Raw genomic sequence first — 26,117 nt, forward strand, 5'->3', positions numbered from 1 at the left:
CCGGTGTTCTTCCGCTGTGCGGTGTTATTGGCCAGTCCTCTGCAGGGGGCGGGGTCTGCTGCTGCTGTGGAGCTTCTGTTGTCAGCGGCCGCAGTTCCTAGTTTTCTCTCACCCCCGGCGGCGGCGGAGACCTGAGTGCGGCAGCGGAATGGGCAAGAAGGACCGAGCGGACCGAGGTAGGAGACTGCGGGGCGGAATCCCGGGACTGCAGCTCCTATCAGCGGCGGCCGCACAGCTGGTCTAGGGAAGTCTACCTGCTGGGGGCTGTAGTGCCGCAATGTTGACACATAAGGAATGCTGGGAGTTGTAGTTTTCCCATTACACCATAGCCAGAAGAGGAATGTTGAGAGTTGTAGTCTTCTCATCACACTGTAGAGACTGGGGTTAATGATGCTGGGAGTTGTGGTTCTCTTATCATGGTGTCGCTGAGACCTGTGGTTCTCCACTGCCCTGTCTGCTGTGCTGATATCTGCCCCATGTCCGGCTGTGGCTCTGCACTGCGGGGGTCCTGTGCTGATATCTGCCCCATGTCCGGCTGTGGCTCTGCACTGCGGGGGTCCTGTGCTGATATCTGCCCCATGTCCGGCTGTGGCTCTGCACTGCGGGGGTCCTGTGCTGATATTTACCCCCTTGTCCGGCTGTGGCTCTGCACTGCGGGGGTCCTGTGCTGATATTTACCCCCTTGTCCGGCTGTGGCTCTGCACTGCGGGAGTCCTGTGCTGATATCTGCCCCATGTCCGGCTGTGGCTCTGCACTGCGGGGGTCCTGTGCTGATATTTACCCCCTTGTCCGGCTGTGGCTCTGCACTGCGGGGGTCCTGTGCTGATATCTGCCCCGTGTCTGGCTATGGCACTGCTGGTGTCCTGTGCTGATATCTGCCCCTTGTCCGGCTGTGGCTCTGCACTGCAGGGGTCCTGTGCTGATATCTGCCCCGTGTCCGGCTATGGCACTGCTGGGGTCCTGTGCTGATCTCTGCCCCATGTCCGGCTGTGGCTCTGCACTGCGGGGGTCCTGTGCTGATCTCTGCCCCGTGTCCGCCTGTGGCTCCGCACTGTGGGGGTCCAGGCCTGTGCTGATCTCTGCCCCGTGTCCGGCTGTGGCTCTGCACTGTGGGGGTCCTGTGCTGATCTCTGCCCCTTGTCCGGCTGTGTCTCTGCACTGCGGGAGTCCTGTGCTGATCTCTGCCCCTTGTCCGGCTGTGGCTCTGCACTGCGGGGGTCCTGTGCTGATCTCTGCCCCTTGTCCGGCTGTGGCTCTGCACTGCGGGGGTCCTGTGCTGATCTCTGCCCCTTGTCCGGCTGTGGCTCTGCACTGCGGGGGTCCTGTGCTGATCTCTGCCCCTTGTCCGGCTGTGGCTCTGCACTGCGGGGGTCCTGTGCTGATCTCTGCCCCTTGTCCGGCTGTGGCTCTGCACTGCGGGGGTCCTGTGCTGATCTCTGCCCCTTGTCCGGCTGTGGCTCTGCACTGCGGGGGTCCTGTGCTGATCTCTGCCCCTTGTCCGGCTGTGGCTCTGCACTGCGGGGGTCCTGTGCTGATCTCTGCCCCTTGTCCGGCTGTGGCTCTGCACTGCGGGGGTCCTGTGCTGATCTCTGCCCCTTGTCCGGCTGTGGCTCTGCACTGCGGGGGTCCTGTGCTGATCTCTGCCCCTTGTCCGGCTGTGGCTCTGCACTGCGGGGGTCCTGTGCTGATCTCTGCCCCTTGTCCGGCTGTGGCTCTGCACTGCGGGGGTCCTGTGCTGATCTCTGCCCCTTGTCCGGCTGTGGCTCCGCACTGCGGGGGTCCTGTGCTGATCTCTGCCCTGTGTCCGGCTGTGGCTCCGCACTGTGGGGGTTCGAGCCTGTGCTGATAGCTGCCCCATGTCTGGCTGTGGCTCTGCACTGCGGGGGCCCGGGCCTGTGCTGATCTCTTCCCTGTGTCCGGCTGTGGCTCTGCACTGCGGGGGTCCTGTGCTGATATCTTCCCTGTGTCCGGCTGTGGCTCTGCACTGCGGGGGTCCTGTGCTGATATCTGCCCCATGTCCGGCTGTGGCTCTGCACTGCGGGGGTCCGAGCCTGTGCTGATCTCTTCCCTGTGTCCGGCTGTGGCTCCGCACTGCGGGCGTCTGTGCTGTTCTCTGCCCCATGTCCTCCTGTGGCTCTGCACTGCGGGGGTCCTGTGCTGATATCTGCCCCATGTTTTTGGTGCCGTCAACAAGGATTTGGATTTCTGGATCACGGAATGAATTACCTATACGATGGACTACTTGCTAGAGGTGGGGTGCACCTTACGAAGACTGGAAAACATGTATTTGGAAGTCGCCTTGCTGCACTCATCAGGAGAGCTTTAAACTAGAACAATGTGGGAAGGGAAGCAAAAGGCCAGAAAAAGCCATACAGCTGACAAATACTATTGAGATCTCTGCTACTGGAAGTGGACAGAAAGAACAAAGACAAAAAAAAGCTAAATAATAAAAATATGGGACGAAGAGAAACCAATCACAAACTAAAATGTTTTTATACAAATGCGCAAAGCATGGGCAACAAACAAGGAGAATTGGAACTACTAATGCAGGAAAAGGAATATGATGTCATTGGAATCACTGAAACTTGGTGGGACGATACACATGATTGGAATAAAAGGCTAAAAGGATACAACTTATTTGCAAGAAACAGACTTGATAAACGAGGAGGAGGTGTCGCTTTTTATGTTAGAAAAGCGAATATCTGCACAGAGATTGAAGCTTCAGAGACTGTGAGTTCTGTGGAAACTGTTTGGGTAAGAATACAAGGAGAGAACAACAGAAAGGACACCATTGTAGGCATTTACTACAGGCCACCTGGGCAAGCTGAAGATATGGATGAACTCTTTATGTATCAAATGACCAAGTTCTCCAAAAAATATGACTTAGTGGTCATGGGAGATTTCAACTATCCAGACATTTGTTGGGATTCTCTCAAGTAAAGCTAACAGGTCAAACAAATTCTTATCCTCTCTTGCCAACAACTTTATCTTCCAAACGGTAGGGGAGAAAACAAGGGGATCTGCTACTTTGGATCTAATCCTTATAAACAGGGATAAAATGGTTGAGGAGGTAAAAGTGTCTGGGACACTAGGAGGAAGCGATCATGTATTATAGAATTTTGGATAACTAGAGGTGGAAGACATGTGAAGACTCAAACTTCAAGGTTAGATTTTAGAAAGGCAGATTTTAAGAGACTCATAAAGAGAATAGGAGGGATCCAATGGCTGGATGTCCTTAAGGACAAAAATGTCCAGGAAGGATGGGAAATTTTTAAAAATGAGATTCTCAAAGCACAATCGTTAACAATCCCGAAAAGTAGGAAGAATGGGAAGCATTTAAGGAAACCAGGATGGATGAACACAGAACTTAAACATTTCTTGCTTTCTTTTTAGCATGTGTTTATCAAATTGAAAGAGGGAGGCATATCTAAAGAAGATTATAATGCAGTCTGCAGAACCTGCAGGGCACGTATCAGGTTAGCTAAAGCTGACAATGAATTAAGGCTTGCAAGAGATGTCAAAATCAATAAAAAAGGATTTTGGGGGTATGTCAAAAGTAAAAGAAAAGTCAAAGATGCTATAGGATTTTTACAGGATGAAAATGGTGAAATGGTAAGAAAGGATGTTGAGAAAGCCGAACTTTTTAATTCCTATTTTGCATCAGTTTTCTCTCAAAGAAAATGTAACATCAACTGATCTTCTGTCCTATTAACCTGGATTCTTCTATTCCTTTATCTGTAAACAGATTGTGAGGGGATATTTAGCTAACATAAATGAGTTCAAGTCTCCAGTGCCAGATGAATTACACCCCAGAGTACTGAAGGAGATCGTAGAAGAAATTTTAGAACCACTCTCCATAATCTTTGAAAATTCTTGGAGAACAGGAGAAGTCCCAGAAGACTGGAGAAGAGCAAATGTTGTTCCTATCTTCAAAAAGGGTAAGAAGGTGGACCCAGGGAACTATAGGCCGGTGAGTCTGACTTCTATACCAGGAAAGATCTTTGAACAAATTATTAAACAACATGTATGTAAGTACATGGATAAGAATGAAGTGATTAACCAGAGTCAGCATGGGTTTGTAACTAACAAGTCATGTCAGACTAACTTAATTTCCTTCTATGACAGAATCACTGACTGGGTGGATCAGGGAAATGCTGTAGATATAGTATATCTTGACTTCAGCAAAGCATTTGACAAAGTATCTCACACCATCCTTATTGAAAAAATGACCAAGTATAGAATGGACAAGGCAACTGTTAGGTGGATTCATAACTGGCTTAGTGATCGGACTCAAAGAGTGGTCGTAAATGGCTTCACATCCAGTTGGATGAATGTCTCAAGTGGGGTACCACAGGGCTTTGTCCTGGGACCTGTATTGTTCAACATCTTTATCAATGATTTAGATGAAGGAATTGAGGGTAAACTGATTAAATTTGCTGATGACACAAAGCTAGGAGGGATAGCTAATACTAGAGAAGAGAGAGAGAGGCTTCAAAAAGACCTAAATAAACTGGAGCAGTGGGCAGCAGCTAACAGTGGTTTTTAACAGGGAAAAATGCAAAGTACTACATCTGGGCAATAAAAATGAAAAAAGCATCTACAGAATGGGAGGAGTAGAACTAAGCAACAGTACATGTGAAAAAGACTTAGGTATACTAATAGATCATAGACTGAACATGAGTCAACAGTGTGATGCAGCAGCAAAAAAGGCAAATACAATTCTGGGATGTATTAACAGAAGCATACAGTCTAGATCACGTGAAGTCATTATCGGTCTTTACTCCTCTTTGGTCAGACCTCATCTGGAATACTGTGTACAGTTTTGGGCACCACATTTTAAAAAAGACATCGACAAACTGGAGCAAGTTCAGAAAAGAGCGACCAGAATGGTGACCGGTCTGCAAAGCATGTGCTATGAGGAACGGTTACAGGATTTGGGAATGTTTAGCGTGCAAAAAAGAAGACTGAGAGGAGACTTAATAGCTGTCTACAAATATCTCAAGGGCTGTCACACTGTAGAAGGATCATCTTTATTCTCATTTGCACAAGGAAAGACTAGAAGCAATGGGATGAAACTAAATGGGAGGAGACACAGATTAGATATTAGAAAAAACTTTTTGACAGTTAGGGTGATTAATGAGTGGAACAGGCGGCCACGAGAGGTGGTGAGTTCGCCTTCAATGGAAGTCTTCAAACAGAGGCTGGACAGACATCTGTCTGAGATGATCTAGTGAATCCTGCTTTGAGCAGGGGGTTGGACCAGATGACCCAGGAGGTCCCTTCCAACTCTACCATTCTATGATTCTATGTCCGGCTGTTGCTCTGCACTGCGGGGGCCCGGGCCTGTGCTGATCTCTGCCCCGTGTCCGGCTTCGGCTGTGGCTATGCACTGCGGGGGTACTGTGCTGTTATCTGCCCCATGTCCGGCTGTGGCTATGCACTGCGGGGTTCCGGGCCTGTGCTGATATCTGCCCCATGTCCGGCTGTGGCTCTGCACTGCAGGGTTCCGAGCCTGTGCTGAGCTCTGCCCCATGTCCGGCTGTGGCTCTGCCTGCGGGGGCCCGGGCCTGTGCTGATCTCTGCCCCGTGTCCTGCTTCAGCTGTGGCTCTGCACTGCGGGGGTCCAGGCCTGTGCTGATATCTGCCCCATGTCCGGCTGCGGCTCTGCACTGCGGGGGTACTGTGCTGTTATCTGCCCCATGTCCGGCTGTGGCTCTGCACTGAAGGGGGTCCGGGCCTGTGCTGATATCTGCCCCATGTCCGGCTGTGGCTCTGCACTGCGGGGGTCCGAGCCTGTGCTGTCCCCTTGGTTAGATGCCTGCACTGTTTTAGTAAGTGGAGTTGAGGGTGACGTTCCCAACTTGTCGTCCTGCTCCAGACTGAACCTAGGTGATAAAAGGTTGTGGGGTCCCCAGAATATTTGTTCCCTTTCTGATGTCCCGCCTGTGTATTCTTCCTTGTATATCACTTGTGTATTGTGCCACCCTCTGTTATTCTTCCTGGAAATTTCCTTCCTGGAGCCACCACCCATGAACGAGCTGCCATCTGTGATTTTCCAGTCCCTGCGGTGACCTGGGTCTGTCCAGTCCTCATGTCCGGATGGCGTCGGCTCTATGTGCAGCTTTCTCTAGTGTCCATCACAGCGATGCCAGCGATATTAACCCTTTGTATTTATCCTCATTACAGATAAGAAAAAATCCAAGAAACGTCACTATGATGAAGAGGAGGAAGATGACGATGACGCTGCGCCCTCTAATGACCAGGAAGCTGTGCCCTCTGCGGCTGGAAAGCAAGTGGACGAGGCCAGCATCAAACTGGACGAGTATAACGCCAAAGATTACAGATCGGAAATGCCCCTGAAGGGCGACCACACGTCACGTCCACTCTGGGTGGTAGGTGTCTGGGGGTCCGGCTATAAAGTAGACAGGTGGGCTTCTGCCTGCACATTACCCTATTGATCAGCAGTGCCCGGTCTGTTCCGCGGCCACTTCTCATAAATATTGCAAAATGTGATTGAATGTGGTAATTGGGTCTTATCCAGGTCCTCGTCTAGTACGACTTGGTGTATAAAGGTGAAAAAAGAAAAATAAATTACTGAATAATTCTTACAAATGAACAGACATATATTGCGCCTCTTTAATATAAAAAAATATGTGCCCACCTGAAATGAAACAGAAAACCTCTCCTCACATGGGAGGGCTCCCATGCAGCCGGTGTTCTGCGTCTTCTCCTGACTGACCATGAAAACTCCATGATATCATTATATCTTGGAGACGACATGATGGCGCAAAACAGGAGGCCGGTGACGTCTTCCTGCAGCGCGGCCGCTTCCTTCTGGTGTATCTGCATTTTATAGACGAAAGGGCAATTGAATAAATTAGTGGTGCTGCAAGCAGCCATGGGCTGCGCTCCTGCGTGGCACCCTGGGCTGCTCTCCTGCATGGCACCCTGGGCATTGCTCCATCCCGGTTGGAAATGCTGATTTAAGTTAAGGTCCCACTATGAGATTTTAGTGACTTTGGTGCAATAAAACCCGAGCTTTTTACAGCTCCAGCAAAGTGGATGAGACCAATAGAAATTTCCTGCCACTGAGCTATTTTTTTTTTACGCTGTGTAAGCGTTCCTGCGTTGCATGTTTGAAAAGAACGCGTGAATCGCTCTTGCGGGTATTTATACAGATTCTCCCCATAAACTTGCAATAAACACAGAGAATCTGCAGGTAAAAAGTGCACGTAATCCGCAAATGACCGTCAGTGAAGTTTTGGCCAAATACCATGACGTGTCAAAAGTAAAACTGCTTTATTTAAAACTTGACATTGAAAAAGAGACAAAACCGTAGCATCAAAAATACAATGAAAAAAAGTGCAAGTGACAGAATATGGCTGAAAGGTGCAGAAAATCTCTAACATCAAACACCAAATCCTCATGGTGGGAACATGTCTCCCCCAAACATCAATGTAAACTACTTATACACTCCTTTCGGGGTTTGGCCTCTATAAAATCATCTCTGCCGTATAAATTTCACTTCTTTAGTTATAAAAAAAAGTTTTCTTTCATATGTAAATGAGGGCTCCCTGGTGCTCCGTTCCACCAAACAGACACTCACATACAGTGACCGTACGCATGAGTGGTCATACCCCCCTCCTGCCTGCATCAGCCACACTGACACCGTGCCTGTGCGTGCTGGGCCCCTGCGGTCTCGGTGCTACTGAGGGTCCACTGCTTAGGGGCTAAGACCCTGGTGAGACTGTGTAAGTAGTTTAAACTGTATTTTCGTGCTGACACTCCCTTTAATTTTGGGAAATCCCCTTTAAATCATGTTATTACTGTAGACTTTAGGATTCTAAGTTTGGGATTTGTGAAGGAATCACCAGGTGATCATCGGGATTTATCTGATTGCTCCAGGCCCCGGACGGACACATCTTCTTAGAAGCCTTTTCTCCGGTCTATAAATACGCCCAGGACTTCCTTGTCGCCATCTCGGAGCCCGTCTGCCGCCCGGTGCACGTCCACGAGTACAAGCTCACCGCCTACTCCCTGTACGCTGCCGTCAGTGTCGGGCTGCAGACCTCAGACATCATTGAGTATTTACAGAAGCTGAGCAAAACCGGCGTCCCCGAGGGGATCGTGCAGTTCATCAAGGTGAGCGTTCGGGACGGGGGTCCGGCAGGTGCTCGAGGACAATCTGATGATAAATGCTTCCCCCCTTCGTACTGATCCATATAACTCTGCCCTCCGCGATGTCACGGAGGTCAATGGATAACTTTTCATGCTCTGTAAGCATAGACTTATCGGAGGAGGACCACTAGGAGACCACCCTGAAAACTTCAGGACCCCTATAATTAAGAGCATTGATTGATCCAGGTTACTTGTGCTCTAAAAAGATGAAACGTATGTGTATAAATGAATATAAAATTATAATAAAGGGTCACAATCTTCTGTGCATATCCAGAGGCTGAAATACTGCTGTGCCACGGCTGCAGACCTCGTTACAGTGTCAGGAGGTTTTTGTTTTGAGCTGTGCACTTGTGGTAGATGAACGTAGTCAGGAGGCGTTTATATTCACTGTTGGTTCCTTAGTTTTAGCACTGATGGGGGGGAGGGGGGTCTCCGAGACAAGTAAGGACTTGGTAGAAATGGCAGCGACCCTCTAACTGCTGCCCAGTGGGTTTGGTTTCTAATGTCAGTGTTTCTCGCCTGCAGCTCTGCACGGTCAGCTACGGGAAAGTCAAGCTGGTTCTGAAGCATAACAGGTAAGATACAATCTAACCCCAAGGCCCGCGCGGGTCGGCGCGCTGTGTGTGCGGACCCCGCGCGGCCGCCAGACCCCTTTATAGCTGCTCGTCTCTTTTGCCTTTAATGTAACACGCAGGAGGCCGGTAACCTGCGACTGACATTTAGTGCTGGCCTATTCTCCAGCTTGGCGTTGGTCTTGTTCACACAGTGTTATGTCCATCTGTTTTAGCGGCAGGAAAAGCAGCGTTTTCCAGTAGCCGCAAAATAAATGAGATTTCTAAAGTGTCATTCACTCCGTACATTTCTTGTTTCTTTACCGTAGCATGTCAGTTCATCCAACTATAGTAGTAAAACACTGTGCGTACTATACATGCATTTTTGCTTCGTTTTTATTTGCTTTATTTTCTTCCATTTGAATGGGTGAAAAACGCTGAAGGAATTGTCGGAAAACTCACCAAAACTCCACGTGTGAACACACCCTTACTCCTCTTTTTTTTTTCCTCATTCAGACCAATGAAGCCATGCCACCGAAAAAAGCATCAGATACATGTTTTAATAAAGGTTAGCTGCTTCATTTTCCTGATGATGCAAAAAAAAAAAAAAAAAAAAAATGCAGCAAAAATGCGGTGTGTGAACACGTCCTGAGCTGCATTTAACAGTTAAGCAAAGTGGATGTGATTCCACGACGGCTCCTAACGGCGGCGTTTTTAAAGATTCTGCAGAGCCGCCTCTTTGGTGTTTTCTCTGCACAATTTGCGCCTTTGTTCACGCCAATAGTTGCGACTTATCTTTTGCATTTCCCTTTTTTTTTCGCTGCATTTTAGTTCAGACGTCGTTGAGTATTTACAGAAGCGATTACAGATTGGAGGCGGCTTTTTTTATACCTATTTTTTTCTGTGCGCTGACGATACGATTCGACACTTAGCACACGACTGCATAATTACAAGTTTCTTCTCGGGCTCCTTATAGAAAACCATGGAGAGAAAAGAAATGCCCCGATAATCGCGCAGTTCCTCAGCGTCTGTGAACGCACGGTGGCCGGAGTTTTCATGAAATCACATACACTTTGCTTTGAACTGTAAGAGCGGTGGCTATTCTGCCCAAATAAACCCGCATCATTTATGCTGTGTGGGAACATGGTCCTAGAAGGCTTGAAAAATGCATAAAAAAATCACACTTGCATGTAAAAAATACTCACCTTTGCATCAGAAACTCATAGAAAAACCAGTTGCAATAAGCGCAGCAGATTGCGTTCACATAATTCGGGGTGGACGTCTGTGGGATGAACATGCAGCGTCTCCACGTGGCCTAAATGTGATCCTTTGACCTGCAGATACTTCGTGGAGAGCACGCACCCCGACGTCATCCAGGATCTCCTTAAAGACAAAGTCGTCCGCGGCTGCAGACTGAGGAATGAGGAGGGAGAGGAGACAGAGCTGATCACCGAGACCTTTACCAGCAAATCTGCTGTACGTCCATTCACTGACTGGTAGCAGAGTTGTATACTGTGAACCCGTCTGCCGCGGGCGATGCTTGTCGTCCGTGCTGTACAAAACCAATAACTTTATGAAACTTCTAGAAGAAATAGGGGTGGGGGCTGAGATCCACACCTGCCCCTCATCCAGACATATGTCCCTGCACATATGGAAAGGTGCAGGGAAGAGTAAGATATTCTACCCTCCCTCATGTATCCTCAGAGACTTCCTCCCTCGTGCTTTACCCTGCAGCTCTTCTCATTCACATTGGTGCAGGTTTAGCTGGAATCATTTCATGGAGAGAAGTTTCCAAATGCAGTATATTATGCCGACGACCACAAAGATGACGCAGCTTCATAAGACACATTTATTCCCAGATCTCCAAGACGACGGATCCGGCCGGGGGCCCTTCCACTTCCCAGGTCCCGGAGACGCAGAATAAGACCGACGTCCCGGCCGACCTGTTTGAGTTTTACGAACAGATGGACAAAGAAGAAGAGGAGGAAGAGGAGACACAGACTGTCTCGTTCGAGGTTAAACAGGTAAAACCGTTCGTATCCTCGTTGTTTCTGGGAGCGCGATGAGTCGCCTCTAGACTTCGGATTTACCTCCCTCTGCAGACGGACGATAGATTTGATGATGATGGTGGAATCCCACATTGGCAGCAAAAAGCAGAAATCTTGTGAAAGTTGATGCAAAGTAAATGTAGGGGCATTGGCATAAAGGGGCCGGCTGTAAGGAATCCTCGCCGTCCCCATCCTCGCCGTCCCCATCCTCGCCGTCCCCATCCTCGCCGTCCCCATCCTCGCCGTCCCCATCCTCCTGTCCAGTAATGGCGGTTGTGGTGTCTTTTTCAGGAAATGATTGAGGTTCTCCAGAAGCAATGCATCCACCTGGAGTACCCGCTGCTGGCAGAGTACGACTTCAGGAATGACACCATGAACCCGGACATCAACATTGACCTGAAGCCCACCGCCGTCCTGCGCCCCTACCAGGAGAGGAGCCTGCGCAAGATGTTCGGCAACGGCCGCGCCCGCTCCGGGGTGATCGTGCTCCCCTGCGGTGAGGGTCCTTGTTGGTTCAGCTTTCATCAGTGGTGTTCTATGTGGTGGGGCCCGTACAAAGTAAAGGGGGATTCAGAAAACTGGTGCAGAGAGCGGGCATTGCTCCAACGCTGCCCCATTCACATTGGTGTCTGCCCCCAATGCTCAGGGTCCATGCGGGTCAGTGCTCGGCAATCATCCAAATTTAATTTCTGAGAAAATCCCTCTGCCCTTTTGAGAACAGGTCGGTGAGAGGGGGGAAGCAACAAGCTGGACCTGTCAGCAGATGGCGCCATTGATCAGTAATTTGCTGCAGTTGGGGGAGCTGTCAGCAGAGGGCGCCATTGATCAGTAATTTGCTGCAGTTGGGGGAGCTGTCAGCAGAGGGTGCCATTGATCAGTAATTTGCTGCAGTTGGGGGAGCTGTCAGCAGAGGGTGCCATTGATCAGTAATTTGTGGCAGTGGAGGGAAGCTGCCAGCAGAGGGCGCCATTGATCAGTAATTTACGGCAGTGGAGGGGAGCTGCCAGCAGGGGGCTCCAGTGATCAGTAATTTTCTGCAGTTGGGGGAGCTGTCAGCAGAGGGCGCCATTGATCAGTAATTTGCTGCAGTTGGGGGAGCTGTCAGCAGAGGGTGCCATTGATCAGTAATTTGTGGCAGTGGAGGGAAGCTGCCAACAGAGGGCGCCATTGATCAGTAATTTACGGCAGTGGAGGGGAGCTGCCAGCAGGGGGCTCCAGTCATCAGTAATTTTCTGCAGTTGGGGGAGCTGTCAGCAGAGGGTGCCATTGATCAGTAATTTGTGGCAGTGGAGGGAAGCTGCCAGCAGAGGGTGCCATTGATCAGTAATTTGTGGCAGTGGAGGGAAGCTGCCAGCAGAGGGCGCCATTGATCAGTAATTTACGGCAGTGGAGGGGAGCTGCCAGCAGGGGGCTCCAGTGATCAGTAATTTTCTGCAGTTGGGGGAGCTGTCAGCAGAGGGTGCCATTGATCAGTAATTTGTGGCAGTGGAGGGAAGCTGCCAGCAGAGGGTGCCATTGATCAGTAATTTGTGGCAGTGGAGGGGAGCTGCCAGCAGGGGGCTCCAGTGATCAGTAATTTACGACAGTGGAGGGGAGCTGCCAGCAGAGGGCGCCATATATCAGTACTTTGCAGCAGAACAGAAGCCAATGGATCATAGGTGGTCAGTGCAATATCCGGGGTCTCCAGCTGCCTATTCCACGAGGGGTCCCAATATTTATGTAATTGTTTAGGCTTGTTTAACCCAATTCCTCAGGATCTGTGTAAGATCTCGGTCGCAACAATGTAACATATCAATCAAAATGTGTGGTACTGTATAGCCCAATACTTCACAGCTGAGGATTTGTTACAATTGTATCCAACAATGTATCCCCTTGCCTTGATGGTTTGTTACAAGGTATCGGTGCAGGTAAAGTCTTCCAGTCTGGGATGTTTAGATGACTGAGGATTGGATGCAGTTGTAACAAACCCTCAGCAGTATGGTGTTGTTGTTGGGTTTGCGTTGTGCTGATGTAAACAGGTTTTCATTCACTGACAACGGAGATCCTGATGGCTGAATACAAAGTCGGGAAACTTTCTATCAAACTTTTTCTTTGTCCTGTTTCTTAGCTGCGGCCGAGCCTGGTGATCAATGTTCTTGATGAGATCGTTTCTATCTGCAGGTGCCGGGAAGTCTCTGGTCGGTGTCACCGCCGCCTGCACCGTGCGGAAGAGGTGCCTCGTGCTGGGTAACTCCGCCGTGTCGGTGGAGCAGTGGAAAGCGCAGTTTAAGATGTGGTCGACCATTGACGACAGCCAGATCTGTCGCTTCACCTCCGACGCCAAGGACAAGCCCATCGGGTGCTCCATCGCCATCAGCACCTACTCCATGCTGGGGCACACAACCAAGAGGTCGTGGGAAGCAGAGCGGGTGATGGAGTGGCTGAAAAGTCAGGAGTGGGGTCTGATGATCCTGGACGAGGTGCATACCATCCCAGGTACAGGAGAGAGGTTTTTTTTTTACTCCAGTTACATCCAAAGCTGCGGTAATAAAGGATGTCAGTCAGGGTGAGCTTCCACTGTGCACTGCAGGCCCATTCCTGTACATTGACATCGATCCAGCAGAGGGCAGCAGGGAGATTGAAACTTGACCTTAACTACGCAGCTTTGGATGTGACTAGAGAGTAATGTCTGATAAGTTTGCACGTTCTCTCAGCTTTATGATTAGACTTCTTCTATAACCATTTGCATCTGCTCCTTATCTCTTGCAGCAAAGATGTTCCGCCGCGTCCTGACCATCGTCCAGGCGCACTGTAAGCTCGGCCTCACCGCCACCCTGGTCCGAGAGGACGACAAAATAGTTGATCTGAATTTTCTGATTGGGCCAAAGTTGTACGAAGCCAACTGGATGGAGCTGCAGAACAACGGCTACATCGCAAAGGTGCAGTGCGCGGAGGTAAGGGGGCAGGGGGATATGTTAGGGGGTACTCAGCCCAATTCATCATGGACCTGCTGAGTGCATCCAGAGTCCGGGGACCGAGCGCCCCACAATGTCTGCCCGTACCATTATCACAGCGAGTGGCCATCCCGCCACTATAACACTACGACGAGCTGTGAGACATGTCCTGACACTTTTCCTGACTTCTTAAGTGCTTTCGCCCCCATAACTCCTTCCTCGTCCCTCCTGCAGACTCTCTGCTGTTTGTCGCTTTTCTCCTCGTCTTCGTCGTTTGTTGTTTTTTCTTCAGCTAATTTCATGAAAGCCTCAGAGCTGATTAAGACGTCTTCTTTTCTTCCCGACGGCCGGAGGAGGCTGTTGCCGTGGTGAGCCCCCCTTGTGCCCCGCGGCTCGTATTGAGGCTTTCACCTTCGGGGGTCTATTCAGCTTCTTCCTCTCACCAGACAATCGAGCTGCGTGTTCAGAATACAGCCCCGGCCTCCATATTGGCCGCCTGCTTCCTCCTCTCCTGCCTTTGTCCCTCAGGTCTGGTGCCCCATGTCCCCCGAGTTCTACAGAGAATACGTCGCCATCAAGACAAAGAAACGGATCCTGTTATACACCATGAACCCAAATAAATTCCGAGCCTGCCAGTTCCTGATTAAGTTCCATGAGCGGCGGAATGACAAGATCATTGTGTTCGCGGACAATGTGTTTGCGCTGAAGGAGTACGCCATCAGGCTCAACAAGTAAGTGGCCCTGCATGACAATGAGCCGCCGGCCCCCCCGCAAGCTCGACGCAGGGGTTGTTGGGTATTTTTTACTTTTTAGCAGAGGATGGACGACTGGGGCGTTTTTGACTTCAGACTTCCAGCGGTGGGAAAATTTCAGCTTCTATGAACCTGTCAAAACAGGCGACTGCTTGTGTATGTACATGAGGAAAATACGACTTCTGGCCTTTATATGACTTGTGTTTTGCACCAGTTTTCCCTCTGCAGGTTCTGTCTCTAATTTTCAGTTGTGTCTGAGCTAGTGGGTGAAGACTAACTATGGAGTCTCCCATACACAGTGCACAGACATGAGGGATTCCTGCTCTCTTCTCTCTAGGTATCACATAATCAAAAGCAGCAGTATCAGCATGGAGGACATTATTCAGCAGTGTAGCTGAGAATCCAGCACTGTGCTGAGATAAACACTTACAAAAAAAAAGCAGCAGCAAGGAGAACGTTACATTAGTACTGAGCAGTGTAGCTGTGAATACAACGCTAGGAGACCTAAACCACGTATTATAGAGCAGCAGCATGGAGGACACTATTCAGCAGTACTGAGCAGTGTAGCTGTGAATACAACGCTAGGAGACCTAAACCACGTATTATAGAGCAGCAGCATGGAGGACACTATTCAGCAGTACTGAGCAGTGTAGCTGTGAATACAACGCTAGGAGACCTAAACCACGTATTATAGAGCAGCAGCATGGAGGACACTATTCAGCAGTACTGAGCAGTGTAGCTGTGAATACAACGCTAGGAGACCTAAACCACGTATTATAGAGCAGCAGCATGGAGGACACTATTCAGCAGTACTGAGCAGTGTAGCTGTGAATACAACGCTAGGAGACCTAAACCACGTATTATAGAGCAGCAGCATGGAGGACATTATTCAGCAGTATTGAGCAGTGTAGCTGTGAATACAACGCTAGGAGACCTAAACCACGTATTATAGAGCAGCAGCATGGAGGACACTATTCAGCAGTACTGAGCAGTGTAGCAGTGAATACAACGCTAGGAGACCTAAACCACGTATTATAGAGCAGCAGCATGGAGGACACTATTCAGCAGTGTAGCTGTGAATACAACGCTAGGAGACCTAAACCACGTATTATAGAGCAGCAGCATGGAGGACATTATTCAGCAGTACTGAGCAGTGTAGCAGTGAATACAACGCTAGGAGACCTAAACCACGTATTATAGAGCAGCAGCATGGAGGACACTATTCAGCAGTACTGAGCAGTGTAGCAGTGAATACAACGCTAGGAGACCTAAACCACGTATTATAGAGCAGCAGCATGGAGGACATTATTCAGCAGTACTGAGCAGTGTAGCAGTGAATACAACGCTAGGAGACCTAAACCACGTATTATAGAGCAGCAGCATGGAGGACACTATTCCGCAGTACTGAGCAGTGTAGCAGTGAATACAACGCTAGGAGACCTAAACCACGTATTATAGAGCAGCAGCATGGAGGACATTATTCAGCAGTACAGAGCAGTGTAGCAGTGAATACAACGCTAGGAGACCTAAACCACGTATTATAGAGCAGCAGCATGGAGGACATTATTCAGCAGTACTGAGCAGTGTAGCAGTAAATACAACGCTAGGAGACCTAAACCACGTATTATAGAGCAGCAGCATGGAGGACATTATTCAGCAGTGTAGCAGTGAATACAACGCTAGGAGACCTAAACCACGTATTATAGAGCAGCAGCATGGAGGACATTATTCAGCAGTACTGAGCAGTGTAGCAGTGAATACAACGCTAGGAGACCTAAACCACGTATTATAGAGCAGCAGCATGGAGGACACTATTCAGCAGTACTGAGCAGTGTAGCAGTGAATACAACGCTAGGAGACCTAAACCACGTATTATAGAGCAGCAGCATGGAGGACACTATTCAGCAGTGTAGCTGTGAATACAACGCTAGGAGACCTAAACCACGTATTATAGAGCAGCAGCATGGAGGACACTATTCAGCAGTACTGAGCAGTGTAGCTGTGAATACAACGCTAGGAGACCTAAACCACGTATTATAGAGCAGCAGCATGGAGGACACTATTCAGCAGTACTGAGCAGTGTAGCTGTGAATACAACGCTAGGAGACCTAAACCACGTATTATAGAGCAGCAGCATGGAGGACATTATTCAGCAGTACTGAGCAGTGTAGCTGTGAATACAACGCTAGGAGACCTAAACCACGTATTATAGAGCAGCAGCATGGAGGACACTATTCAGCAGTACTGAGCAGTGTAGCTGTGAATACAACGCTAGGAGACCTAAACCACGTATTATAGAGAAGCAGCATGGAGGACACTATTCAGCAGTACTGAGCAGTGTAGCAGTGAATACAACGCTAGGAGACCTAAACCACGTATTATAGAGCAGCAGCATGGAGGACACTATTCAGCAGTGTAGCTGTGAATACAACGCTAGGAGACCTAAACCACGTATTATAGAGCAGCAGCATGGAGGACATTATTCAGCAGTACTGAGCAGTGTAGCAGTGAATACAACGCTAGGAGACCTAAACCACGTATTATAGAGCAGCAGCATGGAGGACACTATTCAGCAGTACTGAGCAGTGTAGCTGTGAATACAACGCTAGGAGACCTAAACCACGTATTATAGAGCAGCAGCATGGAGGACACTATTCAGCAGTACTGAGCAGTGTAGCAGTGAATACAACGCTAGGAGACCTAAACCACGTATTATAGAGCAGCAGCATGGAGGACATTATTCAGCAGTGTAGCAGTGAATACAACGCTAGGAGACCTAAACCACGTATTATAGAGCAGCAGCATGGAGGACATTATTCAGCAGTGTAGCAGTGAATACAACGCTAGGAGACCTAAACCACGTATTATAGAGCAGCAGCATGGAGGACATTATTCAGCAGTACTGAGCAGTGTAGCAGTGAATACAACGCTAGGAGACCTAAACCACGTATTATAGAGCAGCAGCATGGAGGACACTATTCAGCAGTACTGAGCAGTGTAGCAGTGAATACAACGCTAGGAGACCTAAACCACGTATTATAGAGTAGCAGCATGGAGGACACTATTCAGCAGTACTGAGCAGTGTAGCTGTGAATACAACGCTAGGAGACCTAAACCACGTATTATAGAGCAGCAGCATGGAGGACATTATTCAGCAGTACTGAGCAGTGTAGCAGTGAATACAACGCTAGGAGACCTAAACCACGTATTATAGAGCAGCAGCATGGAGGACACTATTCAGCAGTACTGAGCAGTGTAGCAGTGAATACAACGCTAGGAGACCTAAACCACGTATTATAGAGCAGCAGCATGGAGGACACTATTCAGCAGTGTAGCTGTGAATACAACGCTAGGAGACCTAAACCACGTATTATAGAGCAGCAGCATGGAGGACACTATTCAGCAGTACTGAGCAGTGTAGCTGTGAATACAACGCTAGGAGACCTAAACCACGTATTATAGAGCAGCAGCATGGAGGACATTATTCAGCAGTACTGAGCAGTGTAGCTGTGAATACAACGCTAGGAGACCTAAACCACGTATTATAGAGCAGCAGCATGGAGGACACTATTCAGCAGTACTGAGCAGTGTAGCTGTGAATACAACGCTAGGAGACCTAAACCACGTATTATAGAGCAGCAGCATGGAGGACACTATTCAGCAGTGTAGCTGTGAATACAACGCTAGGAGACCTAAACCACGTATTATAGAGCAGCAGCATGGAGGACATTATTCAGCAGTGTAGCAGTGAATACGCTAGGAGACCTAAACCACGTATTATAGAGCAGCAGCATGGAGGACACTATTCAGCAGTACTGAGCAGTGTAGCTGTGAATACAACGCTAGGAGACCTAAACCACGTATTATAGAGCAGCAGCATGGAGGACACTATTCAGCAGTACTGAGCAGTGTAGCAGTGAATACAACGCTAGGAGACCTAAACCACGTATTATAGAGCAGCAGCATGGAGGACACTATTCAGCAGTACTGAGCAGTGTAGCTGTGAATACGCTAGGAGACCTAAACCACGTATTATAGAGCAGCAGCATGGAGGACACTATTCAGCAGTACTGAGCAGTGTAGCAGTGAATACAACGCTAGGAGACCTAAACCACGTATTATAGAGCAGCAGCATGGAGGACATTATTCAGCAGTACTGAGCAGTGTAGCAGTGAATACAACGCTAGGAGACCTAAACCACGTATTATAGAGTAGCAGCATGGAGGACACTATTCAGCAGTACTGAGCAGTGTAGCTGTGAATACAACGCTAGGAGACCTAAACCACGTATTATAGAGCAGCAGCATGGAGGACATTATTCAGCAGTACTGAGCAGTGTAGCAGTGAATACAACGCTAGGAGACCTAAACCACGTATTATAGAGCAGCAGCATGGAGGACACTATTCAGCAGTACTGAGCAGTGTAGCAGTGAATACAACGCTAGGAGACCTAAACCACGTATTATAGAGCAGCAGCATGGAGGACACTATTCAGCAGTACTGAGCAGTGTAGCTGTGCATACACCCACCTCACCTGTTCCGATTACTAGTTCCATTGAAATAACCCTGAAAATTGAATATAAAACAAATGGTTCTCTGTCCACTAATGTTACACTGAACTCTATACCGGTACCGTCACTTGTGATTTGCAACTAAAAATCCATCAGGTTTAGATTTTTCTCTTTCATTCCTTACAATATGGCTGCTGGGCGACGTCAGGAATAACCCAGATAATGTAACCGGTGAGACGTCTCCTGCCCGGCGGCTACATACTCCCCACGAGAGAGGATCGAATGCTTACAAACCATCTGGTCGTCACTTGTCGTCTGTCGCCTCAATGATACATTGTTTCCAGTTAAGTCCAGAAATGTATCGGTTTCTGACAAGTGGTTACAAGCGACCAGACAGACTGCGACCACAGATGTGGCACCTCGGGCGCCGCGCCAATGCACGACCCAATGTTGTGCTGCGTTATTATTATACTACACTTTGTGAACGCTGATCCTCAATCCAGACAGATCTGTTGTGTTTTTTTTTTATTTCTGGGAAGAATCCTTTAATCTTTCTCAAATTGGCCTGAAAAGAGATTAGCGGCAGCGCTGCTGGAGGAATGTTACTAGACGTGTTCACTGTTCCGTGTGAGCGAGCAAGGAATGAACTCGGAGCCGCCACCGTTATTACATGTCACCTCCCTACATCCTGGGGTGCGACCCCTTATATGACCCCTTATACCTGCTCGGCCTCTTCCTGTCAAAACAGTTTTCAAAACTTTTGTTTTTCAAAACTTTTTCCAGCTAAATGTTGGAACCATAAGTTTTCCTGCTCAGGTCGGGTCTAAACCTGTGCGCAGGATCTGCAGGTGTTGAGCTTTATCTGCGCTCTGTGACATCGTGCTTTGTCAGTGCAGCTCTGGATGTGACTATTGTCTTTCAGAATCCTATGGCAAAACAGTGATTTAAGGCTACAGTAACATTAACTTTTTTTTTTTTTTTTTTCCCAGACCGTACATCTATGGCCCGACCTCACAGGGGGAGAGGATGCAAATTCTTCAAAACTTTAAGCACAATCCAAAAATCAACACCATCTTTATATCAAAGGTGAGAAGGCAAATGAAGTATCTGCAGCTTTCCAATCGGCCTTTGCTGACATTTGTCACCATTCTCAAGATCTCTGCTTGCTGTCAGTAACTGGAACATAGGTTTTAGCCTCTGGATGTAAAGAAAAGCTGCAAAGCTCGTTATGGTGTTTCCTTACATCTCTTACAAGTCATGTGTGAGCAGGATTCGCTCAGGAGGTCTGAGGATCGGTCATATGTTTCCTGACCCGCTCTGCAGCAGCCCTACTGGGGATACTCCCCCCGCTATTCAGTAACAAGCAAAGCACGGATAATAATGATGGATTTTAGGTTCTATTCACTGACTGCAAACAATACTAAAACTATTCCCATAAAACTAAACTCTCTTTTTCTGGATTCTGGGGCAGATATATATTATTTATTATATTATTTATTATATATTAGATTATTATATGTTATTATTTATTATATATTATATTATTATATATTTTTATTAATTTTTATAAAGATTTTCACAAAGGTAAAAATAAATAAAAAAAACAAACAAAACAACCAGGCAAACATTGGAGAAACACCGTTCTCCACCCCCCCCAACCTTAAGAAGCATTAAACAGGAGTTATTTATACATCTTGGCTCTGCAAAACCAGGATAATTAGATGAACAAATATTTGAACATAGTAACAATAGTCAATCCAATTACATATAACTTGTGGAAGCACTAATAACATTTTTATTAATTTTCAAAGAAGTTTAATTTGAGGCATCGTATAAACGTAACTCAAAGCAAGGCGAGGCGAAATCTCCTCCGTTCCCTAGATGTCTAACCAGAGCCATCAATCCACCCATATCTTGTCAAATTTAGAGATCACATCTCTTTTTAGGTATATGCCTTATTCAAATTTACTATCCAGTTAACTTAATAAATTCTGATTATCATAGGCTCCTGATCTGCGATACATTTTTGGGCCATCAGTTTTCTTGCCATATATAACATATTTGTCGCCGCAATTTTGCCGGACTCCTCAATAGTCACATACTAATGGTGAAAGCTCTACGTCCATTGAATAAACCCTGTTAATCATTGCTACAACACTCTTCCGGAAGGACACCAGGTTAGGACAGTTCCACATCATATGAAGCATATCTGCTGTGATAGTTTTGTATCTAGGACAGTGGGGACTTGAACGAAATCCTATGTTAAATAAGAATTGAGGTGTCCTGTATACCCGGTGTATCACATATAGATGGGATTCACTTAAAGACAGCTGTGGGACTCTTTCCAGTATATCTGACCAGTGATTTTCCTCTATGGTCCCATTACACTCTCCCATTTCTCTTTTGATCGCATCTTCTGTTATAAAGTAATGAGGTCCGTCCACGAGAACGGTGTAGATTAGCTATTCTCTGTATTATTGAGTTTCGGGGTACCCCCCACTTCCAGAATAATGCCTTCCGCCCCATATACGTGCCTAAATTGTAAGCATTTATAGAATTCAGAGGGAGGTAACTCCTATTCGTTTTGCAGCTGTGGGAATTCCTTAATCACATCACCGATCAGCACTTAAGTCTGTTTAAACCCTTGGCGCCCCAGGAGCCAAATCCCACCAGATGATATAGATTTGGAAGCCATGGAGTGTTCCATAATGAAGTAAATTGCGAAACCCCTTCTATTCCTTGTGGGGCAGCTGAATACTTAGTGAGTTTGTGTTCGGCAGGTCGGTGACACTTCCTTCGATTTACCTGAAGCCAATGTGCTGATCCAGATCTCCTCACACGGAGGGTCCCGCAGGCAGGAGGCGCAGCGTCTGGGCCGTGTCCTGAGAGCAAAAAAAGGTAAAAATCTGTCCGTGTAGTTACGGTCGGCCGATATCTGCGCTGTATTTAATACTTTCCTGGATATCGGCGGCTGCTCCTTCACATGGGACTCGCAAGGTTCAGATGTTCTCTAATAATCGGGAAGATCCACAGGAAAATGGACTATGGAGCAAATAAGACCCTGCAATAAACTGTACCCGAGCCCCAGATCCAGTACTGCAAGGGCAACAATATAACTGTATAGATCTGTACCAGGGACACCAGCAATGGAGGGGCACACACCCCCAATATCTCCATCAGTCAGATTTATTTCATGTGCAGAATTATTCTAGGTGTGAATATTTGCAGCGTTGTAACCTTATTTTATTCAATCCGATAAATGCATGTCCACCTTATACCAGCACAAGAGACGTACAGTACAAATCTACAGAGATACCACTGTGTACATACATTACTGATCCTGAGTCACATCCTGTATTATACTCCAGAGCTGCACTCACTATTCTGCTGGTGCAGTCACTGTGTACATACATTACTGATCCTGAGTCACATCCTGTATTATACTCCAGAGCTGCACTCACTATTCTGCTGGTGCAGTCACTGTGTACATACATTACATTACTGATCCTGAGTGACATCCTGTATTATACCCCAGAGCTGCGCTCACTATTCTGCTGGTGCAGTCACTGTGTACATACATTACATTACTGATCCTGAGTTACCTCCTGTATTATACTCCAGAGCTGCACTCACTATTCTGCTGGTGCAGTCACTGTGTACATACATTACATTACTGATCCTGAGTTACATCCTGTATTATACTCCAGAGCTGCACTCACTATTCTGCTGGAGCAGTCACTGTGTACATACATTACATTACTGATCCTGAGTTACATCCTGTATTATACTCCAGAGCTGCGCTCACTATTCTGCTGGAGCAGTCACTGTGTACATACATTACATTACTGATCCTGAGTTACATCCTGTATTATACTCCAGAGCTGCACTCACTATTCTGCTGGTGCAGTCACTGTGTACATACATTACATTCCTGATCCTGAGTTACATCCTGTATTATACTCCAGAGCTGCACTCACTATTCTGCTGGTGCAGTCACTGTGTACATACATTACATTACTGATCCTGAGTTACCTCCTGTATTATACTCCAGAGCTGCGCTCACTATTCTGCTGGTGCAGTCACTGTGTACATACATTACATTACTGATCCTAAGTTACATCCTGTATTATACTCCAGAGCTGCACTCACTATTCTGCTGGTGCAGTCACTGTGTACATACATTACATTACTGATCCTGAGTTACCTCCTGTATTATACTCCAGAGCTGCACTCACTATTCTGCTGGTGCAGTCACTGTGTACATACATTACATTACTGATCCTGAGTTACATCCTGTATTATACTCCAGAGCTGCACTCACTATTCTGCTGGTGCAGTCACTGTGTACATACATTACATTACTGATCCTGAGTTACCTCCTGTATTATACTCCAGAGCTGCACTCACTATTCTGCTGGTGCAGTCACTGTTCATACGTGTAGTATTATTGGGGCCCTTATCGGCAGTGTTTGATTAGTTTTGCTGTCTTGTTTCCGTCGCTCCTGTACATGATTAGATTTGCCGGTCAGGAGTCCTGGAGAGCTGGGTGTTGAGCTGTTCTCGGCCATCACCCAACTTTCTCAGAAACTCTGCTGTAAAGTTTGTACAACCTGCAAGTTTCCGCTTTGGTCTGATGTTGTGACCGCTCTCATGGCCGGGCGCGCTCTCGCTCTCTGTCTGGACAATCCACCTTACCTGCACTGATACATTGTAGTAAACTGCCAAGACTTGGTTCTTCTGACAGCTCAGGATAGACTGGACTGGATACATTGTAACAAACTCAGCTGTGTGAAATGTCAGGTGTGTATGGGTGGGTTTTTAACCCTTTGCTTATTATGTGTTCCTCCTGTATTTATACAGATGAGAGATTCTCTGTCCTGCAGATTTCCTGACCCAGGACATCTAGGTGACATCCCCGTTACCCGGGTCGTACGCCCCTTTTACACCTGTACGTGACTTCTTTCCTTTCTTTTTTTCCAGGAATGGTTGCTGAGGAATACAACGCCTTCTTCTATTCTCTGGTGTCACAGGACACTCAGGAAATGGCCTATTCCACCAAGAGGCAGCGGTTCCTGGTGGATCAGGGCTACAGCTTTAAGGTGAAGGCAGGCATCCTGCAACAAGTCTGTGCAGCACTGAGAGGCAGTCTGCTGTACAGAAGATGCAATCACCACTCTTGTATATGTATTTAATGGAATCATCCAGACAGGAGGATAAGAAGCAGGGAGGGGGCTATAGTGGGAGAACCCCATCACCTCCATCACTACCGGGATAAACGGGGGGGGGGACAAATGGCCAAATAAAGGAACTACTGCAAGTTTACTGTTCTGAGGGTGGGGCATCTGCAGGGAGGAGGGGCATCTGCAGGGAGGCGGGGCTATCAGATATTCATAGCGGCCTGCTGCTCATTTACATAATTAATTTCCTTGTCCCCTTTCAATCAGGTGATCACGAAGCTGGCCGGCATGGAGGAGGAGGACCTGAGCTTCTCCACCAAGGAGGACCAGCAGCATCTCCTCCAGAAAGTGTTGGCTGCCTCCGACCTCGACGCCGAAGAGGAAGTGGTGGCCGGAGAGTTTGGATCCAAATCCACCCACGTAAGTACAAGACTGAGCAAGAGCGTTACCTTGTAATCTTCACCTGTGCCTTAAAGGGGAACTCCACAATAAAAAAAAAAAAAAAAAAAAAAAAACGCCACCCCCCCAGACTGAGACGGTAGGAAATCCTCACTCCGGCCAGTGTGAAATCTGGTATGCTGTAATCTGGAACGTCTGATAATCTGGCGCTCGTTTCCAGTGTAAAATACCAATCGTAAGAGTCTGATAGTCCAGAATATCCGATAGACCGGCACCTGTCACATTATACGACGGGCTGGTGAATGTGTTTTTTTGCCTGTGGCCGAGCGTCATCAGCGAACTTCACTTTCACTATAAACTGCGGTGTCCAGGACAAGATCGGGGGTTCAAGTCCCTAAAGGGAGATAGATATATAGATAGCTAGATATAGATATATCTCTCCCCTTTAAAGATAAAGGAATAAAATAAATATTTACATTAAAATAAATATTAAAATAAATAAGTGTCATAGATCTGAGAGAGAGAAAATGGCCATGAATCCAAATATTTTCTTATAATTTATTTTTTTTATAATACACCATTCTGTTTTTTTTGGGGGGGGGGTGGGGGGTTTTCCAACACTCGCTCTGCAAGTTTGATATCGCTGGAGCCGCACAGCGCTGCAGAGTCGTCACTGGGTCATTTTTTACCATCTAATAAATGTTGGAAACACAGAACCCCAAAAAAAAAAAAAAAAAAATTCCCAGATCACAGCTCTTGAAGTTTGTTTTTTTTTTTTCTCTTCGTTCTTCAGGATATTGTCAGTAAAGGGAACCCCCCCAAGCCCTCATATATCGATATATTTGGGGTGGGGGGTGGGGGTGGTGATGTCTCTCTTAAAAAGTTGAGGGTGAAAAAAAAACAAAAACCTGCATTGGGCTGCAGCAGGAAGGGGTTAATAAATGTGTCAAAGTAAAAAAAAAAATGTTGCAAAATGCACCAAAAAAACCGGACCCCCCCAACAAATGATTCACATCCCCCTCCTTACATTCTCCTTCATTCTCTGCAGGTGGCGCGGCGTTTCGGCACCATGAGCTCCATGTCTGGGGCAGACGACACAGTCTACATGGAATATCAGGCTCCTAGAAACAAAGGCGCCAGCAACAAACACGTGCACCCGCTCTTCAAGCGCTTCCGTAAATGAAGGCCCGCCGTTCTGCCGATGATCTGAGGCGCTGTTCACACTGGGACCGTGGGAAGAAGCGGTGACGCGCGCCGCTGACACTCGGGTCTCAGAAGGCGACACTCTCAAATTATTATTTTTCTAATATTTTTTTTTTTCCCTTTTATAAACTATTTATTTAGCGTTTTCCTGTGATGAATGTTCCTCGCAGGAATCTTAAAGGAGTTTTCTTCCTGCCCTGTAACATGTGTTTCTGGTTATAATGTAGCGATACATTGGCACGGTCTGGCGGCGGCGGTGCCCGGCGTGGGCGCAGCTGCTGCCGGCGACTCTTTTTATACGATGTGTATAAAGTCTGACTGTTCTACTTCCTTGCAATAAAAGGATTCAATTTATTGCGACTTTA

The 26,117-nt window shown here is 47.5% G+C and overlaps 1 protein-coding gene across 1 annotated transcript; it reads left to right on the top strand.

Annotated features, from left to right (window-relative positions):
• On the top strand, positions 1-26,117 carry ERCC3 (ERCC excision repair 3, TFIIH core complex helicase subunit). Its single transcript, XM_073647471.1, has 15 exons — positions 1-176; positions 6,187-6,392; positions 7,906-8,142; positions 8,704-8,753; positions 10,070-10,205; positions 10,589-10,753; positions 11,069-11,273; positions 12,938-13,252; positions 13,526-13,710; positions 14,239-14,441; positions 19,963-20,059; positions 21,754-21,871; positions 23,954-24,072; positions 24,418-24,570; positions 25,598-26,117. The coding sequence occupies exons 1-15, from the start codon at positions 149-151 to the stop codon at positions 25,730-25,732; spliced, it is 2,352 nt and encodes a 783-aa protein (XP_073503572.1). The 5' UTR covers positions 1-148; the 3' UTR covers positions 25,733-26,117.

This window comes from Phyllobates terribilis, unplaced genomic scaffold, assembly GCF_046119375.1.
Source record: "Phyllobates terribilis strain yellow unplaced genomic scaffold, ASM4611937v1 Scaffold_9__5_contigs__length_417890890, whole genome shotgun sequence".
NCBI lineage: Eukaryota > Metazoa > Chordata > Amphibia > Anura > Dendrobatidae > Phyllobates > Phyllobates terribilis.

What these genes read in the sequence shown, in the direction of transcription:
- ERCC3 (XM_073647471.1), top strand. Translation starts at nt 149, where the DNA reads ATGGGCAAGAAGGACCGAGCGGACCGAG. An exon ending in TCTCGTTCGAGGTTAAACAG is followed by an intron (nt 10,754 to 11,068) that starts GTAAAACCGTTC and finishes TGTCTTTTTCAG; the next exon opens with GAAATGATTGAGGTTCTCCA. An exon ending in GGTGATCGTGCTCCCCTGCG is followed by an intron (nt 11,274 to 12,937) that starts GTGAGGGTCCTT and finishes TTCTATCTGCAG; the next exon opens with GTGCCGGGAAGTCTCTGGTC.